The 13,534-nt window shown below is 40.0% G+C and overlaps 1 protein-coding gene across 2 annotated transcripts in view; it reads left to right on the top strand.

Moving 5' to 3' along the window:
* The window catches only part of LOC106072029 (phospholipid-transporting ATPase ABCA3-like), a 69,582-nt gene extending 59,214 nt beyond the window's left edge, over positions 1–10,368 (top strand). The window contains exons 27-31 of one of the 2 annotated variants that reach the window (XM_056042251.1): positions 3,887–4,074; positions 5,636–5,806; positions 6,721–6,925; positions 7,821–7,997; positions 9,938–10,368. In XM_056042251.1, coding sequence (XP_055898226.1) covers positions 3,887–4,074; positions 5,636–5,806; positions 6,721–6,925; positions 7,821–7,997; positions 9,938–9,958 — 762 coding nt within the window. In that variant the 3' untranslated portion in view covers positions 9,959–10,368. The remainder of the gene's footprint in view (positions 1–3,886; positions 4,075–5,635; positions 5,807–6,720; positions 6,926–7,820; positions 7,998–9,937) is intronic. The other variant, XM_056042252.1, reaches the window with a different exon arrangement.
* The last annotated feature ends 3,166 nt before the right edge of the window (positions 10,369–13,534 follow it).

The following is a 13,534-nucleotide window of genomic DNA, read 5'->3' as shown; positions in this document are numbered from 1 at the left end:
GCAATGTAATAGTAATGTGTCTCACAAGTTAGCTTGTAATATTGTAATGTATCTCGCAATGTAATAGTAATGTGTCTCGCAAGTTAGCTTGTAATATAGTAATGTGTCTCGCAAGTTAGCTTGTAATATAGTAATATGTCTCACAAGTTAGCTTGTAATATAGTAATGTGTCTCGCAAGTTAGCTTGTAATATAGTAATGTGTCTCGCAATGTAATAGTAATGTGTCTCGCAATGTAATAGTAATGTGTCTCGCAAGTTAGCTTGTAATATAGTAATGTGTCTCGCAAGTTAGCTTGTAATATAGTAATGTGTCTCGCAAGTTAGCTTGTAATATAGTAATGTGTCTCGCAAGTTAGCTTGTAATATAGTAATGTGTCTCGCTAGTTAGCTTGTAATATAGTAATGTGTCTCGCAATGTAATAGTAATGTGTCTCTCAATGTAATAGTAATGTGTCTCACAAGTTAGCTTGTAATATAGTAATGTGTCTCGCAAGTTAGCTTGTAATATAGTAATGTGTCTCGCAAGTTAGCTTGTAATATAATAATGTGTCTTGCAAGTTAGCTTTAAGTATAGTATGTGTGTCGCAAGTTACCTTTTAATATGTATTGTTAGTTGAATGAATGACTTTTTTAGTGAATGAAAACTTGTCATTTTTCTTCAAGGCAGTGATGCCCAAAATACGGCCCGCGGACCGCATTCGGCCCTCGACGTGGCTCTATCCGCCCGAAAAAAAAAACTCAGAACATAGTGTAGAAAACTCCACCTTCATAAAAAAAAAAGATTTTAAAAATTCACCTTTTCATACGTTAGGGACCTCACTATTAACCTTTAAAATTTCTGCGTTTCTGAAATGGGTGTCTGAATGGAAAAGTGAACAAATCTTTGCTTGTTTTTTTGGAACCTGAGAATAAGCAAAACAAATTTAATTTGTGAAGAAAGTGTGGCTGTTTAAGAAAACAACATACATCACGACATTATGAAACAAATATGACGACATTCTTGATTTGAGCCGCTAATGAAAGTTTCCAAAACTACGCCTAGAGATAAGAGTATATATGGGAATATTTACCAAAAAGGAGACAAGAAAATGAGTCGGTGGTCAAACTAGCTACACTGTTTCTCACATATTAAGTAGAGAAATGAAACCACTTTCTAACGCGTAAAAAAAAAAAGATAAACTTCCAATGTCTCATTAATTAATGTAAGTTTCTAATCAAATAGTTTCTGGTCGATTTCATTTCGTTTTTTGGTATTTTTTCGGTCATGTTGCCCTTGACACGAGTGTTGGAAATTAGAATGGCCTGCAGGTCGAATTAGGATGGGAATCACTGTTTTAAAAAAATTGAAATAAAGACTGTTGCTTGATTAAACTTGTCACCTTTCGTTTTACCGTCCATCTTTTATCTGGTCAGCCTTGCGAATACATACTTTTGTGTGTTGTACTTTAAAGTAAAGTCAAATAGCCCTTTAAGACCTTGCAATCTATGAGGCAGCTGATGTAAAGGTCATCTATTTCTTTGGCCAACTGTTAACGAACAGGCTGTCATGTGGCCAAACAACGACCTACTGCTTTTACTGTACCCAACTAAAGTCAGGTACTCATTAGAGTTGGGTAGACTCAAGGACGTCCTTAAAATCCCGAAATTAAAATTACCAGTCTTAGCCGAGATCCGAACACGGGACCTCTCGGTTAGGAAGTTAAGCGATTTATCACCCAACCACCACTTCCTGCACTAATTCGAATGCGGTATAAACGTCATCGTTGTTCATGAAAGCGTTATTGTTAATCTTCTCGCTGATAGAGTAAAACATTCAGGGGGTTGTATCAAGTGTGTAACATGGATGTCAAGAATATGTACCATAATACCATAATATTTGGGTATGTAACATGGATGTCAAGAATATGTACCATAATATTTGGGTATGTAACGTGATATCACACATGTTCCAAATAACATCACGCGTTAGTTGGTCATTGAATAACCACGACGCTAGGTGCTTGATAAAATGCGGGTCATCTTAGACTAACATTGGGGGGGGGGGGGTCCTCACAGTAATGGGTTATGATCTTGGACAGCGTACACTTTTCGAGTTTAAAATCAAAGAATATATCAAATAAAATCTTATGGAAGTGGTGTGACTGACTGGGCATGGGTGGCGGTCGGAACGATGTCGCCTACAAATCAACTGCTCCTAGCAGCTGATGTATCCTGAGCAGCGGTTCTTAACCTTTTAAGCTCGGCGACCCCTTTTTACAATCCCCCACTCTGCCGCGACACCCCCCCCCCATTGTAGGGTAGACAATAACAATCCATATTTTCGATGTTCTTAGGCGACCCCTGGCAAATGGTCAATCGACCCCCAAAGGGTTCGCGACCCACAGGTTGAGAACCCCTGATCCAGAGGAACAGCAAGAGCCAATACAGTTTCAAGTCAGGTTCTGCCAGGGGGATTTTTCCCCAAGGGTAGACTCCCGAAGGATTACAAACGATTGGGTCTAACTGCAAGGCAACAGAGGTTTGAATTTAGAGTTTCCCTTCTCCTATGTGGGTAGCCAGCCATGGCTTATGAGCCTCTCCTGCCCGAAGCTTACTGGTTTAGGCGCCTGTTGCTCGCCTTCTACCCCTTCTCCTGTTAGTAAAAGCATTTCCGCCGGACACAACATGTGAGCCACACGTGAAAGCTAGAAGTTGGACTGATTGTCTGAAGCTATTTGAGACGCATGCTATTAGTTTTTTTTTTTTTTTTTACAAGCAGTAGAGTTCTTATATCAATTACCAATTCCAGTAATGACAACCTTGAAGAACCAAAGAAAGTTTTTATATATATTGTTACGAATGAACAGTGACAGGTAGAGGTCACTATGTGTGACCCTGGCGAGATGACACAGCACCGAGTGTTCTCTGGAATCTGTGTGTAAACAAAGACAGGATGTGATGTTTCCTCCCATGTTGTTCCAGAGGATACTAGCAGTGTTTTTGCAACAATAGACAAGCGATTAGGGACTCTATATAAACCAGAGAGTTGATGTGAAAAGAGTCAGTACAGTCGTCGTTACTGTTGTCTACTGTGCGAGACAGTAGAAGAGAGTGGACTTGAGCCGTTACAGTCGATACAGTCGATGTAAGACGTATACGCTACATGTTACAGTGACGAATTGTTATAGCTATAATTCAATAAAGTTATATAAAGCTGAAAGTTTAGTCGTCAAGTTCTTTGCAGTGTTTTTATTTGTGTGCCAACTAATACATCTAGCCAGAAGATTCAGAAATACGTAACAATATATTCTGTTAGAAATGTTGAGCTTTGTTGCTTTTTTTTCGTTAGACGCTTTCGCTCAATGGAGGTAACATTCAAAGAACGAAATCAAACAACACCGTCGAAAGGCCAGCAATAAAAGTTAGTCGACACTTGATGGTGAATGTCGAACACTATAATGACAACAATAACGAATGGAACTATTGGTGTCTTCGAGCTAAATCATTACCTGCATAAAACTGCCTTTGTCTAAAGCAGGGGTTCTCAACCTGTGGGTCGCGACCCCCTCTTTGGGGGTCGATTGACGATGTGCCAGGGGTCGCCAAAGACCATCGAAAATAAGGATTGTTATTGTCTATTCTTCTATTGCTGTATGTGTGTGTGTGTGTGCGGGGGTCGCGGAAGAGTGGGGGATTGTAAAAAGGGGTCGCCGAGCATAAAATGTTGAGAACCGCTGGTCTAAAGCATTTATTCTGTTAACATTTCGCTTTTCCTCCTCAAATCAAAGTCTTGTTTTTACAAGTCACGTCGTTGTCTCTAAGTCCCGTTCTATGAAAGAAATAACTAATTCCTCATCGTGCCATAACACTTGTTTCTTATTTAATGGATGTAGGTTTCTTCAACAGGTCCAGTCTATGATGGGATACTGTCCTCAGCACGACGCCCTCCACGATTTACTCACCGGCGTGGAAACTCTCCATTTGTATGGCAGAATCAGGGGCGTGCCGCCGTCTGACCTGAAGTCTGTAGTCCAAGCGGTCATTGACTTTATCACGTTATCTCCTCATGAAAATAAGCAAACCAAAACTTACAGGTATACTAGAGAAACCTCCATTTTATGTTTACTATAGATTGCATACAGACAAAGAAATCGTAAGATAAACAATATCCTATGGTACATAACATAAGCACTGACATGTATAAAAATTGAGATGACCTGAAATAATGATCGAAAAAAGACAGTTTCTGTCTATATAAACGCTGTACCGTTACAAAGCAAGAGAATTCTAGCCTTCTGTTGTGAATATGTAGTTACTTGTATATGTTTGGGGCACGCTATTCTGCCTCAAAGTGGCGCCCGTGTGGAAACGGTTACTTGAGGGGGCTAAATCAATGGCAAAACAAAACTCCCGTAGGAGTGTCCATGGGTACGCGAGAGGGGACCCATTGCACGGACGGAGTTGAAAGAGAGCTCTCACGACCCTGTCTATAACCCATGCGCCGTTCCTCAAGGGTCCGTTACATCAATGGCGAGTTCCCCCCACGGTTAGCTTGGTACAACATAGGAAGATGGCAGAGGCTCCCGGTAAACTCGGTCGTTTGGCCATGTCTAGCCCATGCGTCCGGAGGCCAGTTTTGTTGGAAATAGCAATGCTTTATATAGGCATTGACTTGGGTCTCTTCCAGACAGAACCGCGGTTCACGCAGTTTTTTACTGTTTGACGCTCAAACAAGTTGTTTTTTTTCAAACTTAGAGTTCCAAGAGCCTTCGGCTCAGCTCTTAGACGGTCTAACGGAAACGTAGTGAGAATGTGATCACAACATTACTTTAAATTTGTTACTAAGTCTCTTTCGTCAGTTAAAGTGTCGTTCTAGTTTTAAGCCTTGTTCTAGATTTCTGTGCACAGTTAGTTAAATTCTTACCACACCTACATACATACTACCCTAAACTACATTGGAATGGCTCATAATTCTGTTCCTGTATGTGACGCAAGTTGCTATTAACATAACGCTTCTTTTCACTGCAGTTCCTTATGTTTATAAAAAAAAAAGTTGTTAGAAATTTCCAACTTAATAGGGCTACGTAATTTTGGTGACCAATGCCATCTGATGTTTGTCTATGGGTATGCGTGTGTGCCTCTCTGTGTGAAGGGGTGAGTTTTGGCGTTTGGTCCTCAAGATAACAACACCTTGGCGAGTCTTTGACCACATAAATAAATAGCACTACCAAGTTTTGTTTCAAAGTGTGTATGGTATCTAAGGGAAATAATAGACTTTTTACTAAACTTACAATAACTTACCTCGCTTAGTTCTTTAGACTTCCAGTGGAGCATATGGCAGTAACGGTACATTTCCATAGACTCTGTTCAGGGTAATTTTCCTCGAGTCTTTTACATCCTGCCATCTTTACTATGATAGATTGTTAAAAATACTATAAAGTTATATCTTTGAATAATTAAGAGAGGTTTCAAACAGCAATAAACAGCCCTGGTAAGGTCACTTCTCCAAGTTTTTGGCATCCTTGTCTCATTTCTTCTACAACTCCACCTCTCCTGCTTTCTCCCCCCCCCCCCCCCACACACACCTTCTCCACGAAACCAGTTACGTCCCCTGGTAATATTCTCTGTGGTTTTATATCTTATCACTATCTACAGTGGCGGCAACAAACGAAAACTCTCAGTAGGGATCTGCATCATTGGCAACCCCAGACTGATCATGCTGGACGAGCCAACCGCTGGGATGGACCCCATGGCCAGGCGCAAACTGTGGGAGGTCCTGCATATGATTCGAGCATCAGGCAAGACCCTGGTGCTGACGTCCCACAGGTACACCCTCCTCACTCTTTAACTTAGTGCCTAAAAGAAGGAGCTCGATAGAGAGTGACCTTACCAGAATGTTATCTTACCAGAGCGTGATCTTACCAGAGCGTTACATAAAAAGAACGGGATTTTGATTAGAAGAGCTTCATCTTACCAGAGAATGCTATTAGAAGAGCAAGATCTTACCCTAGCGTGGTATTAGAGAAGCTTGATGCAACAAGAGCGTGATATTAGAAGAGCTTGATCGTACACGATTTTTATCTTAGAAGTGCATGATGTTACCAGAGCGTGATCTCAAAAGAGCCTGATCTTACTAGACTGTGATTACAATAGCACGTTTTAACAAGGGCTTGATCTTACAAAAGCGTTATGAGAAAATCTCTGTTTGATAAGTGGCTTGTACATGTTATATTTCCCACATCCATTCTCAGATCAAGTTGTAACAATTTGAACAATTATTCATATGCATACACACAAGACATGAATCAATTAAAAAAAATAACCTTTTACTCAATTGTTTTACTAACAATGTACCATAACACTAGATACCAAGAAGGGAAATCAATAATTCAGAATGCAATGATTTGGCTAAATATGTAGGGTATGATCCCTTAAGATAATTTTTTGTACTAGTAATTTTGTTCCACACCTTTTCTCGGATCAATGTGAAACGTGATTCAATGAAAAAAAAATCTAATAATTAGTCAATTATCATTTTGGTATTTAAATATTTAGTTAGATGTACTAGAAGGAAAATTACTTCTACATTTTTTAGAGATATGGACTTAAGCGCGGAGTTTTTCCCCTTAGATGATCTTTTCTCTGGAAAGTTTTTTTTTTGCATATTTTGCTTGTCCTTTCTCTAATAAACAGAAACGCTCAAACATTCAGTCATTCCCTTTGTATGTGTATTCTGTCAGCATGGAAGAGTGTGAAGCTCTGTGTACACGTATCGCTATCATGGTCCAGGGCGTGGTACTGTGCCTTGGAAGTCTGCAACACCTGAAGAGCAAGTACGGCCAGGGCTACACTGTCATCCTTCACGCTGCCCGAGACACCAGCGACAGAGTCGAGTCCCTGCGTGAGGCCAAGAATCATGTGCTGAATACACTCGTGAACTCAACGGTAGGTTTAGTTAGTCCAAAGTAAAGTTCCCCTTTTAGACCTTGCCGTAAATGTTATCTGTTTCTGTGGCCCATGGTTAACGAGGGTGTCAAGTGGCCAGCACCACAACCAACCGCCTTTACTTTTTGACCAAGTAATGTCAGGTACCCATTAGATCTGTGTAAACTCAGAAGCACCCAAATGTCCCGGAAGTAAAAGTACCAGTCTTCACCAGGATTCGAACCCAGGACTCCTGGTTCGGAAGTCAAGCGATATAGCACAGAATAGCACTCCTATGTTTATTTAAGCTGTTTGAATCTATTTTAATTTCAAGTTCCTTATGTTTTGAAGCATTGGCTCATTTATCTGTGGCGGAAGTGAATATAGTTTTAGCTTTTGTAACGATGTTTCCATCTCTTATACAAGTCAACAGAGACTACTATGAAGAAGAGCTCTTATATAAAACAAGTCAAAACTTAAGTCAAGACACATTTCTTATCCCAAATTCTAGGACATATTTTTACTATTGCTCTTTCTTTCCTAGTGTTATTAAAGCATGGAATGGGTTGCTTGAGTCAGGTATAAAAACCAACGAGTTTAAATTACTGATTCTTCTTCTTTCTCATTTTAATTTTTCATATTATGACAAGACCAATACATGAGATGAACTGTGCAGTGGTTTCCAAATCAGGGAGCGCTCCATATAGTTTTCTTTCTATTGGGGTGTTTTGGGGCCAGTGTCTTGTACAGGCCTCTTGGTAAAGAGAGCAGTTTTGAAAGACATGATCAGTGATTAGAATGCATTGACTCATGGACACGCTTAGGAAGTATTCACCTTCTCTTATGAAGTCACGTCTGTAATTTACGAGATAAGAGAAGTAAGCTAATGATAACAGTATTGCTATTTCCCCATCAGATATTTTCCGAACACGACGCCTATGTCGACATCCACGTGCCTGTGGAGAACCCGCTTTCTCACATCTTCGACACCTTGCAGAACGCCAAAGAGAGGTACAGGTTTGAGCACTACACCGTGCAGCAGACCTCGTTGGAGCAGATCTTTCTGAGGCTCATGACAATGGAGACAGTCCTAGTAAGTTGGCCCACTAATTAGTCCTAGTAAGTTGGCCCACTAATTAGTCCTAGTAAGTTGGCCCACTAATTAGTCCTAGTAAGTTGGCCCACTAATTAGTCCTAGTAAGTTGGCCCACTAATTAGCCCTAGTAAGTTGGACCCACTAATTAGTCCTAGTAAGTTGGCCCACTAATTAGTCCTAGTAAGTTGGCCCACTAATTAGTCCTAGTAAGTTGGCCCACTAATTAGTCCTAGTAAGTTGGCCCACTAATTAGTCATAGTAAGTTGGCCCACTAATTAGTCCTAGTAAGTTGGCCCACTAATTAATATCACTTTTCTGAGATCTATGTAGGACGATAGGCCCTTGTATAGGCAAACACTGACGATTAGGCAGTGGCGTAATTGTGTCATTGAGGTGCAGATACCGTGGGTGCGGTGCCCACATTATAGAAACATAAGCTAGATGACAAAGTGGGTTTTATGGGTTTTTCTAGGCCGCAGCGGTTCTCAGCCTTTTAAGCTCGGCGACCCCTTTTTACAATACCCCACTCTGGCGCGACTCCCCCCCTCCCCCGCTCACACACACAGCAATAGAAGAATAGACCTTTTTCGATGGTCTTTGGCGACCCCTGGCAAATCGTCAATCGACCCCCAAGGGGGTCGCGACCCACAGGTTGAGAACACCTGATCTAGGGGATGACTGTTCTGATGACATATTCCACCGGGTTCCCCACCTCACAGCTCAGTTATACAATTTCTTCCAGGGTTGTAATTTTGCCGTGGCTCGTCTACCCCGGAACCCCTGTCAGTCTATAAGTCAATATAGTAGATAATTACATTGAACAAATAATGGTAATATGTTCACGTATATTAGTTAACAACGAGAGTGTAAATAACAACGGTTATAATGACACGCTGAAATAATATGACATGAATGCTGATTAGGTACATAATAATAAGTACCATATAAGTACCATATAAGTACCATATAAGTACCATATAAGTACCATATGGCTGCCTGGTCGTGCGGTTTGCACGCTGGACTGTCGTTCAGATTTATCGATGGTCCCGGGTTCAAACCCTGCCCGCTCCCATCCCCCGTCGTCCTGCGGGAGGTTTGGACTAGGAAGTAATTATCTTCAACTCTGAAGGAACATCCGAAACATGTAAAACATTTTACAAACAAACATTTTACATATCAGAGCGCTTAAGTTAGGTCAAATTATTCATCATTAATCTAGTTAACAGGTAATCACACCTTAATCACTGTGCAACAGTCCAAACTGGGCTCGCGATGCCCACAACCCACTACCATGGATGATAGCTAAGTAAGGTCCATACAATAACACAGCCTACAGATCAGGCTTGACTCCAGCAGAGTCCCAAGCCTGCGTCCCTAAACAAGAAAAATATGCATTCCTTGAAACCTCCATTCACAAGATTATAATACCAACAATTTTAGAGCTACGACATAAAGAAGGAATTACAGTTAACTAACTTAGCCAATACCGGGGGAAGAACACAACAAACAGAGAGAGCTCCAGCCAAAGATCTGCTACCCAAACAAAACAAACAGAATCAATGACGCCAACAGAGCGCGTCCTTAGTGACAGCGCACAAACTATTACGGTGCACAAAAGAAACATACCTAGCAAAGAAGCAACTCCATAGGCGCACGACACTAGATACCCTGAGCTAATATAAAAAAATAAAAGCATTGACATTAGCTAGATACTTGAAAGAATATCTGCACGTAGGTAATTAAAATAACTTTATTGGAAAGAAAAATTCAGGTAAAAATCGTGACAGAAGTTGGGGGGGGGGGGCACTATAATGTAACCGCACCAGGTAACACCATACTTAGCAACGCCACTGCGACTATTTTTTTTTTAATATAAAGATTTAAATTTCCTTTTCGTCACGTGAGAATGATTACATGGCATGTTTTATCCTCAACAGGAAGAAGTCGTGGTGAAATAAGAAACTAATGAAAACACAAGAAGTGGAAAAGAAAAATACTTGAAAAGACCAAGATTACTTCTGAGACTTTGACTTTGTCAAACAACAAATTTTTTTTCACACTCGTAATGAGAATCAAGCTGCACTGAGATTTTACTTTTCTTCTCGATAAATCTGGGGTGCCAGCCGTTTTCTGCCTGAACATTTTCTAGCCTCGTGTAAAGGACCGCCTCGCTGCTAAACTAGATCTAAAATATAGTCGATGCTCACGAAATTGTTATAGTCATTATGAACAGTGGACACCAGTTACGAGAGGCCGAAAAGCCTTTTGTTACGGGCCGAATGTGGTATCGCGGTTCCCAGTTTGAGTATTACAGTCTTGATTTGTTTTGTATACAAATTGAGTATGTGTATTTGAAAACTGAATAAAAAAAAACAATGAATATTAACTTTAAACCATGTTTTTTTTTGTGTTTTCTTGTGTTGGGTGTAAAGCTTTTTTGTTGTTCGAGTTAATTATGTGGAGTATGTATGTATGTATGTCCCGAATAGAAATCATTATTATCATAATTATGTGGAGGTCCGGGTAATGATTTTTGTGGAATGCATGATGGCTGAGCAGTTATGCGCTTGGCTTCCTAACAGGATTCCTGGGTCCGAATCCTAGTGAAATTTAATTTCGATATCTTGGGCGCCTCTGAGTCCAACCACCTGACACTAGTTGGGGAAAAGTAAAGGTGGTAGATCGTTGTGCTTGCCACATGACACCCTCGTTAACCGTTGGCCACAGAAACAGATGTTTTTACATCATCTGCCCTATAGACCACAAGGTCTGAAAGGGGAACTTCATTCTTTTTTTTTGAATCAAGATTTTGAAATATACTTAGTAAGAAAAAAATAGTTTTCAGCGAAATGATGTGACAGTTATATGCTTGGAACATTCTTCGGTCTTCTAGTGCTGGTCGCGTGTCCTTGATATCTTGTGTATGAATCTAATGCGTCGATTTGGGTTATCTTCCTTTGGTATCAACACGAAGGGTGCCGTACCATTTAAAATCTATACGATAATGAAACTGAATATTCGAAGAAATGAAATGTAAACTTTGAATATAGAAACTATCAGAAAAATAAACTATCTTGACATGTTGTTGTTTTTTTTGTGGAGCATGAAAATAAACCAACATTATTGATTTGTACAGCGCCATTTGTGGCTGTTTCCATAGAACAGCGGTTCTCAGCCTTTTATGCTCGGCGACCCCTTTTTACAATCCCCCACTCTGCCGCGACCCCCCCCCCCCCCACCCACACATACAGCAATAGACAATAACAATCCATATTTTCGATGGTCTTAGGCGAACCCTGGCAAATCGTCAATCGACCCCCCTATTGGGTCGCGAACCACAAGTTGAGAACCCCTGCTATAGAAGGTAACGTTAAACAGCATTATAAAATCAAAAACATAAACAAATATGACGACATCGGCCTTCAGGTTAAAGGATTGGCGAAATTATTTATCAAGAAAATGAGTCAGCGGTAAGGGTTAGGGTTAGGCATCAGAGTGCATAGCATTTAAAGTCAATATAACGAAAGTAATTAAACTGAATACAGTAGAAAGTAAATGTACATCTGTTCATATTTTATATTTAGCATATGATTTTAATATGGATAACCAATGTACATAATTCACATGCGAGTTACCGGTGCATATGATGGTTTATTTAAATAATGCGGGCAACAGAAGTAAGTTGTAATAAGTACAATTAAACCAAATCAGTGGCGCAGCTAGAGGGTCGGGAGGGAGAGGGGTCCAAATTAAAAAACCCCACAGGCTTCCACGTGAGGGGAGGGGGAGGCCTAACATGAGTGTCCAGAATTTTTTTTTATATCGCACGCCTCTACTTTACCTATTATTTCAACAACGAATCTTCCGTGACATTTAAAAAAATATATGGACACTAGCCGGATATGACCCGCTGGTCTTAGCTTGTGTATCACAGATCTAGAGACATGTTCCCTTACGTAGCTGGGAAAATGGGTTTACACGATTTTTGAAAAAAAAGGTTTCGTTCATCAATAGAGATAAATTTAGTTTTTATTTTTATTTTAGGGGTCTCTTGTTGTGGGAGGGACATTAACATAGCTACGGTCTACGCCGTAATCTAAGGTACGTTCATGCTAAATTGTATCCAGATTGATCAAACGGCTTTGATTTCTATTCGGGACATACATACATACATACTCCTAACATTATGATTATATATTAGATGTGCAAATGTACATATACATATTGTGTGCATATACATGTTCGTTTGTGGGAGAGAGAGAGAAGTTGTAATGTGACATGAAGATATATCAAATACTATGTTCAACGTCGATATAAAATGCTTAATATTTCATAATACATTACATGGCTCCTCCTGTCTCGAAAGACAACGGATGCGCCCACATAAATCAATGATTCTGGTTTCTTCTTGAGTCCAGGCTGAATGTAGAGTGACTAAGCAAGCCGATTATGAAACGGGAGAGTTTATTATAGTTTATGTATCTGAATGTACCTATCTGATAGGGCAGCCTTCTTTCTTTCATTTGGCTCTATTGGGTGAAGTGTGTCAGCTCTCGGCGAGGTTCGCAACAGGACGCAGAGTCTGTCACATAACACAATGAGGTAGTAATTACATGAAATATGTTAATTAATTATATATTTATTTTTCTTTATTATTTAGCAAACGAAAATTTTTACACCGGAAGTCGTTTCTTTTTCTTGTAATCTCTTTTATGCTTGCTTGCATATAAATATCTAGGCGTTACCATCAACAACAAGCTTTCATGGGAAAACCACCTTGGAACTCTGACAAAGAAAACAGCCCAGCGACTCTTTTTTTTCTATACAAACTCAATAGCTTTAAACTAAACAAGAAGATCCTTGAGACTTTTTACGGCGCGACTATATAAAATCTGGTAACATACGGAATAACTTGTTGGCAAGGCAACGCCTCACCTATTATCTAAATTGTTGCGACGTCTAGAAAACATCATTAAAAAAGCATCAAAAATTACACTCACAACATTGCCACTTTTAAAGGACCTTTTTGAACAAAAGTGTCTAAGGAAAATCGAAAAAATCTTGGAAGACAACGGCCACCCGCTCCATCAGAACTACGTCAGGTCGTCGCGAAGTGAGCGACTGCTGCCAATTGAAACACGAATGGAGCGGTATAAAAACTTGTATGTATCTTTAGTATTTAAACATTATCACCATCATGTATGCATGGGTGAACATGAAATGCACCAAGATACCTGTGTGTAGTCGCTGAATGAACTCTTTATGTTGTGTCTGTTGTATTTATGTGTATTTTTCTGTTGTGTTGTCTTAATATGAGAAAAGAGTCCTTGTAATCACAACAAATTTCTGTAAGGATCAATAAAGCAGTCTAAGTGTCTGCTCCTCTCTCTTTCTCTCTCATGTTATTGGTTATCCTCAACACAGCGATGAAAGTACTATTGAAGAATTAATGCCCTTGACTTAGTGTCTGATACCTCAGCGGTTATCTTTCTTCGTTGTTTTCCAGACAAAGCTATTGATAGTAATTCGCGCGT

Source organism: Biomphalaria glabrata, chromosome 9 (genome assembly GCF_947242115.1).
Source record: "Biomphalaria glabrata chromosome 9, xgBioGlab47.1, whole genome shotgun sequence".
Classification (NCBI taxonomy): Eukaryota; Metazoa; Mollusca; class Gastropoda; family Planorbidae; genus Biomphalaria; species Biomphalaria glabrata.
This window is presented reverse-complemented; position numbering and strand designations above follow the sequence as displayed.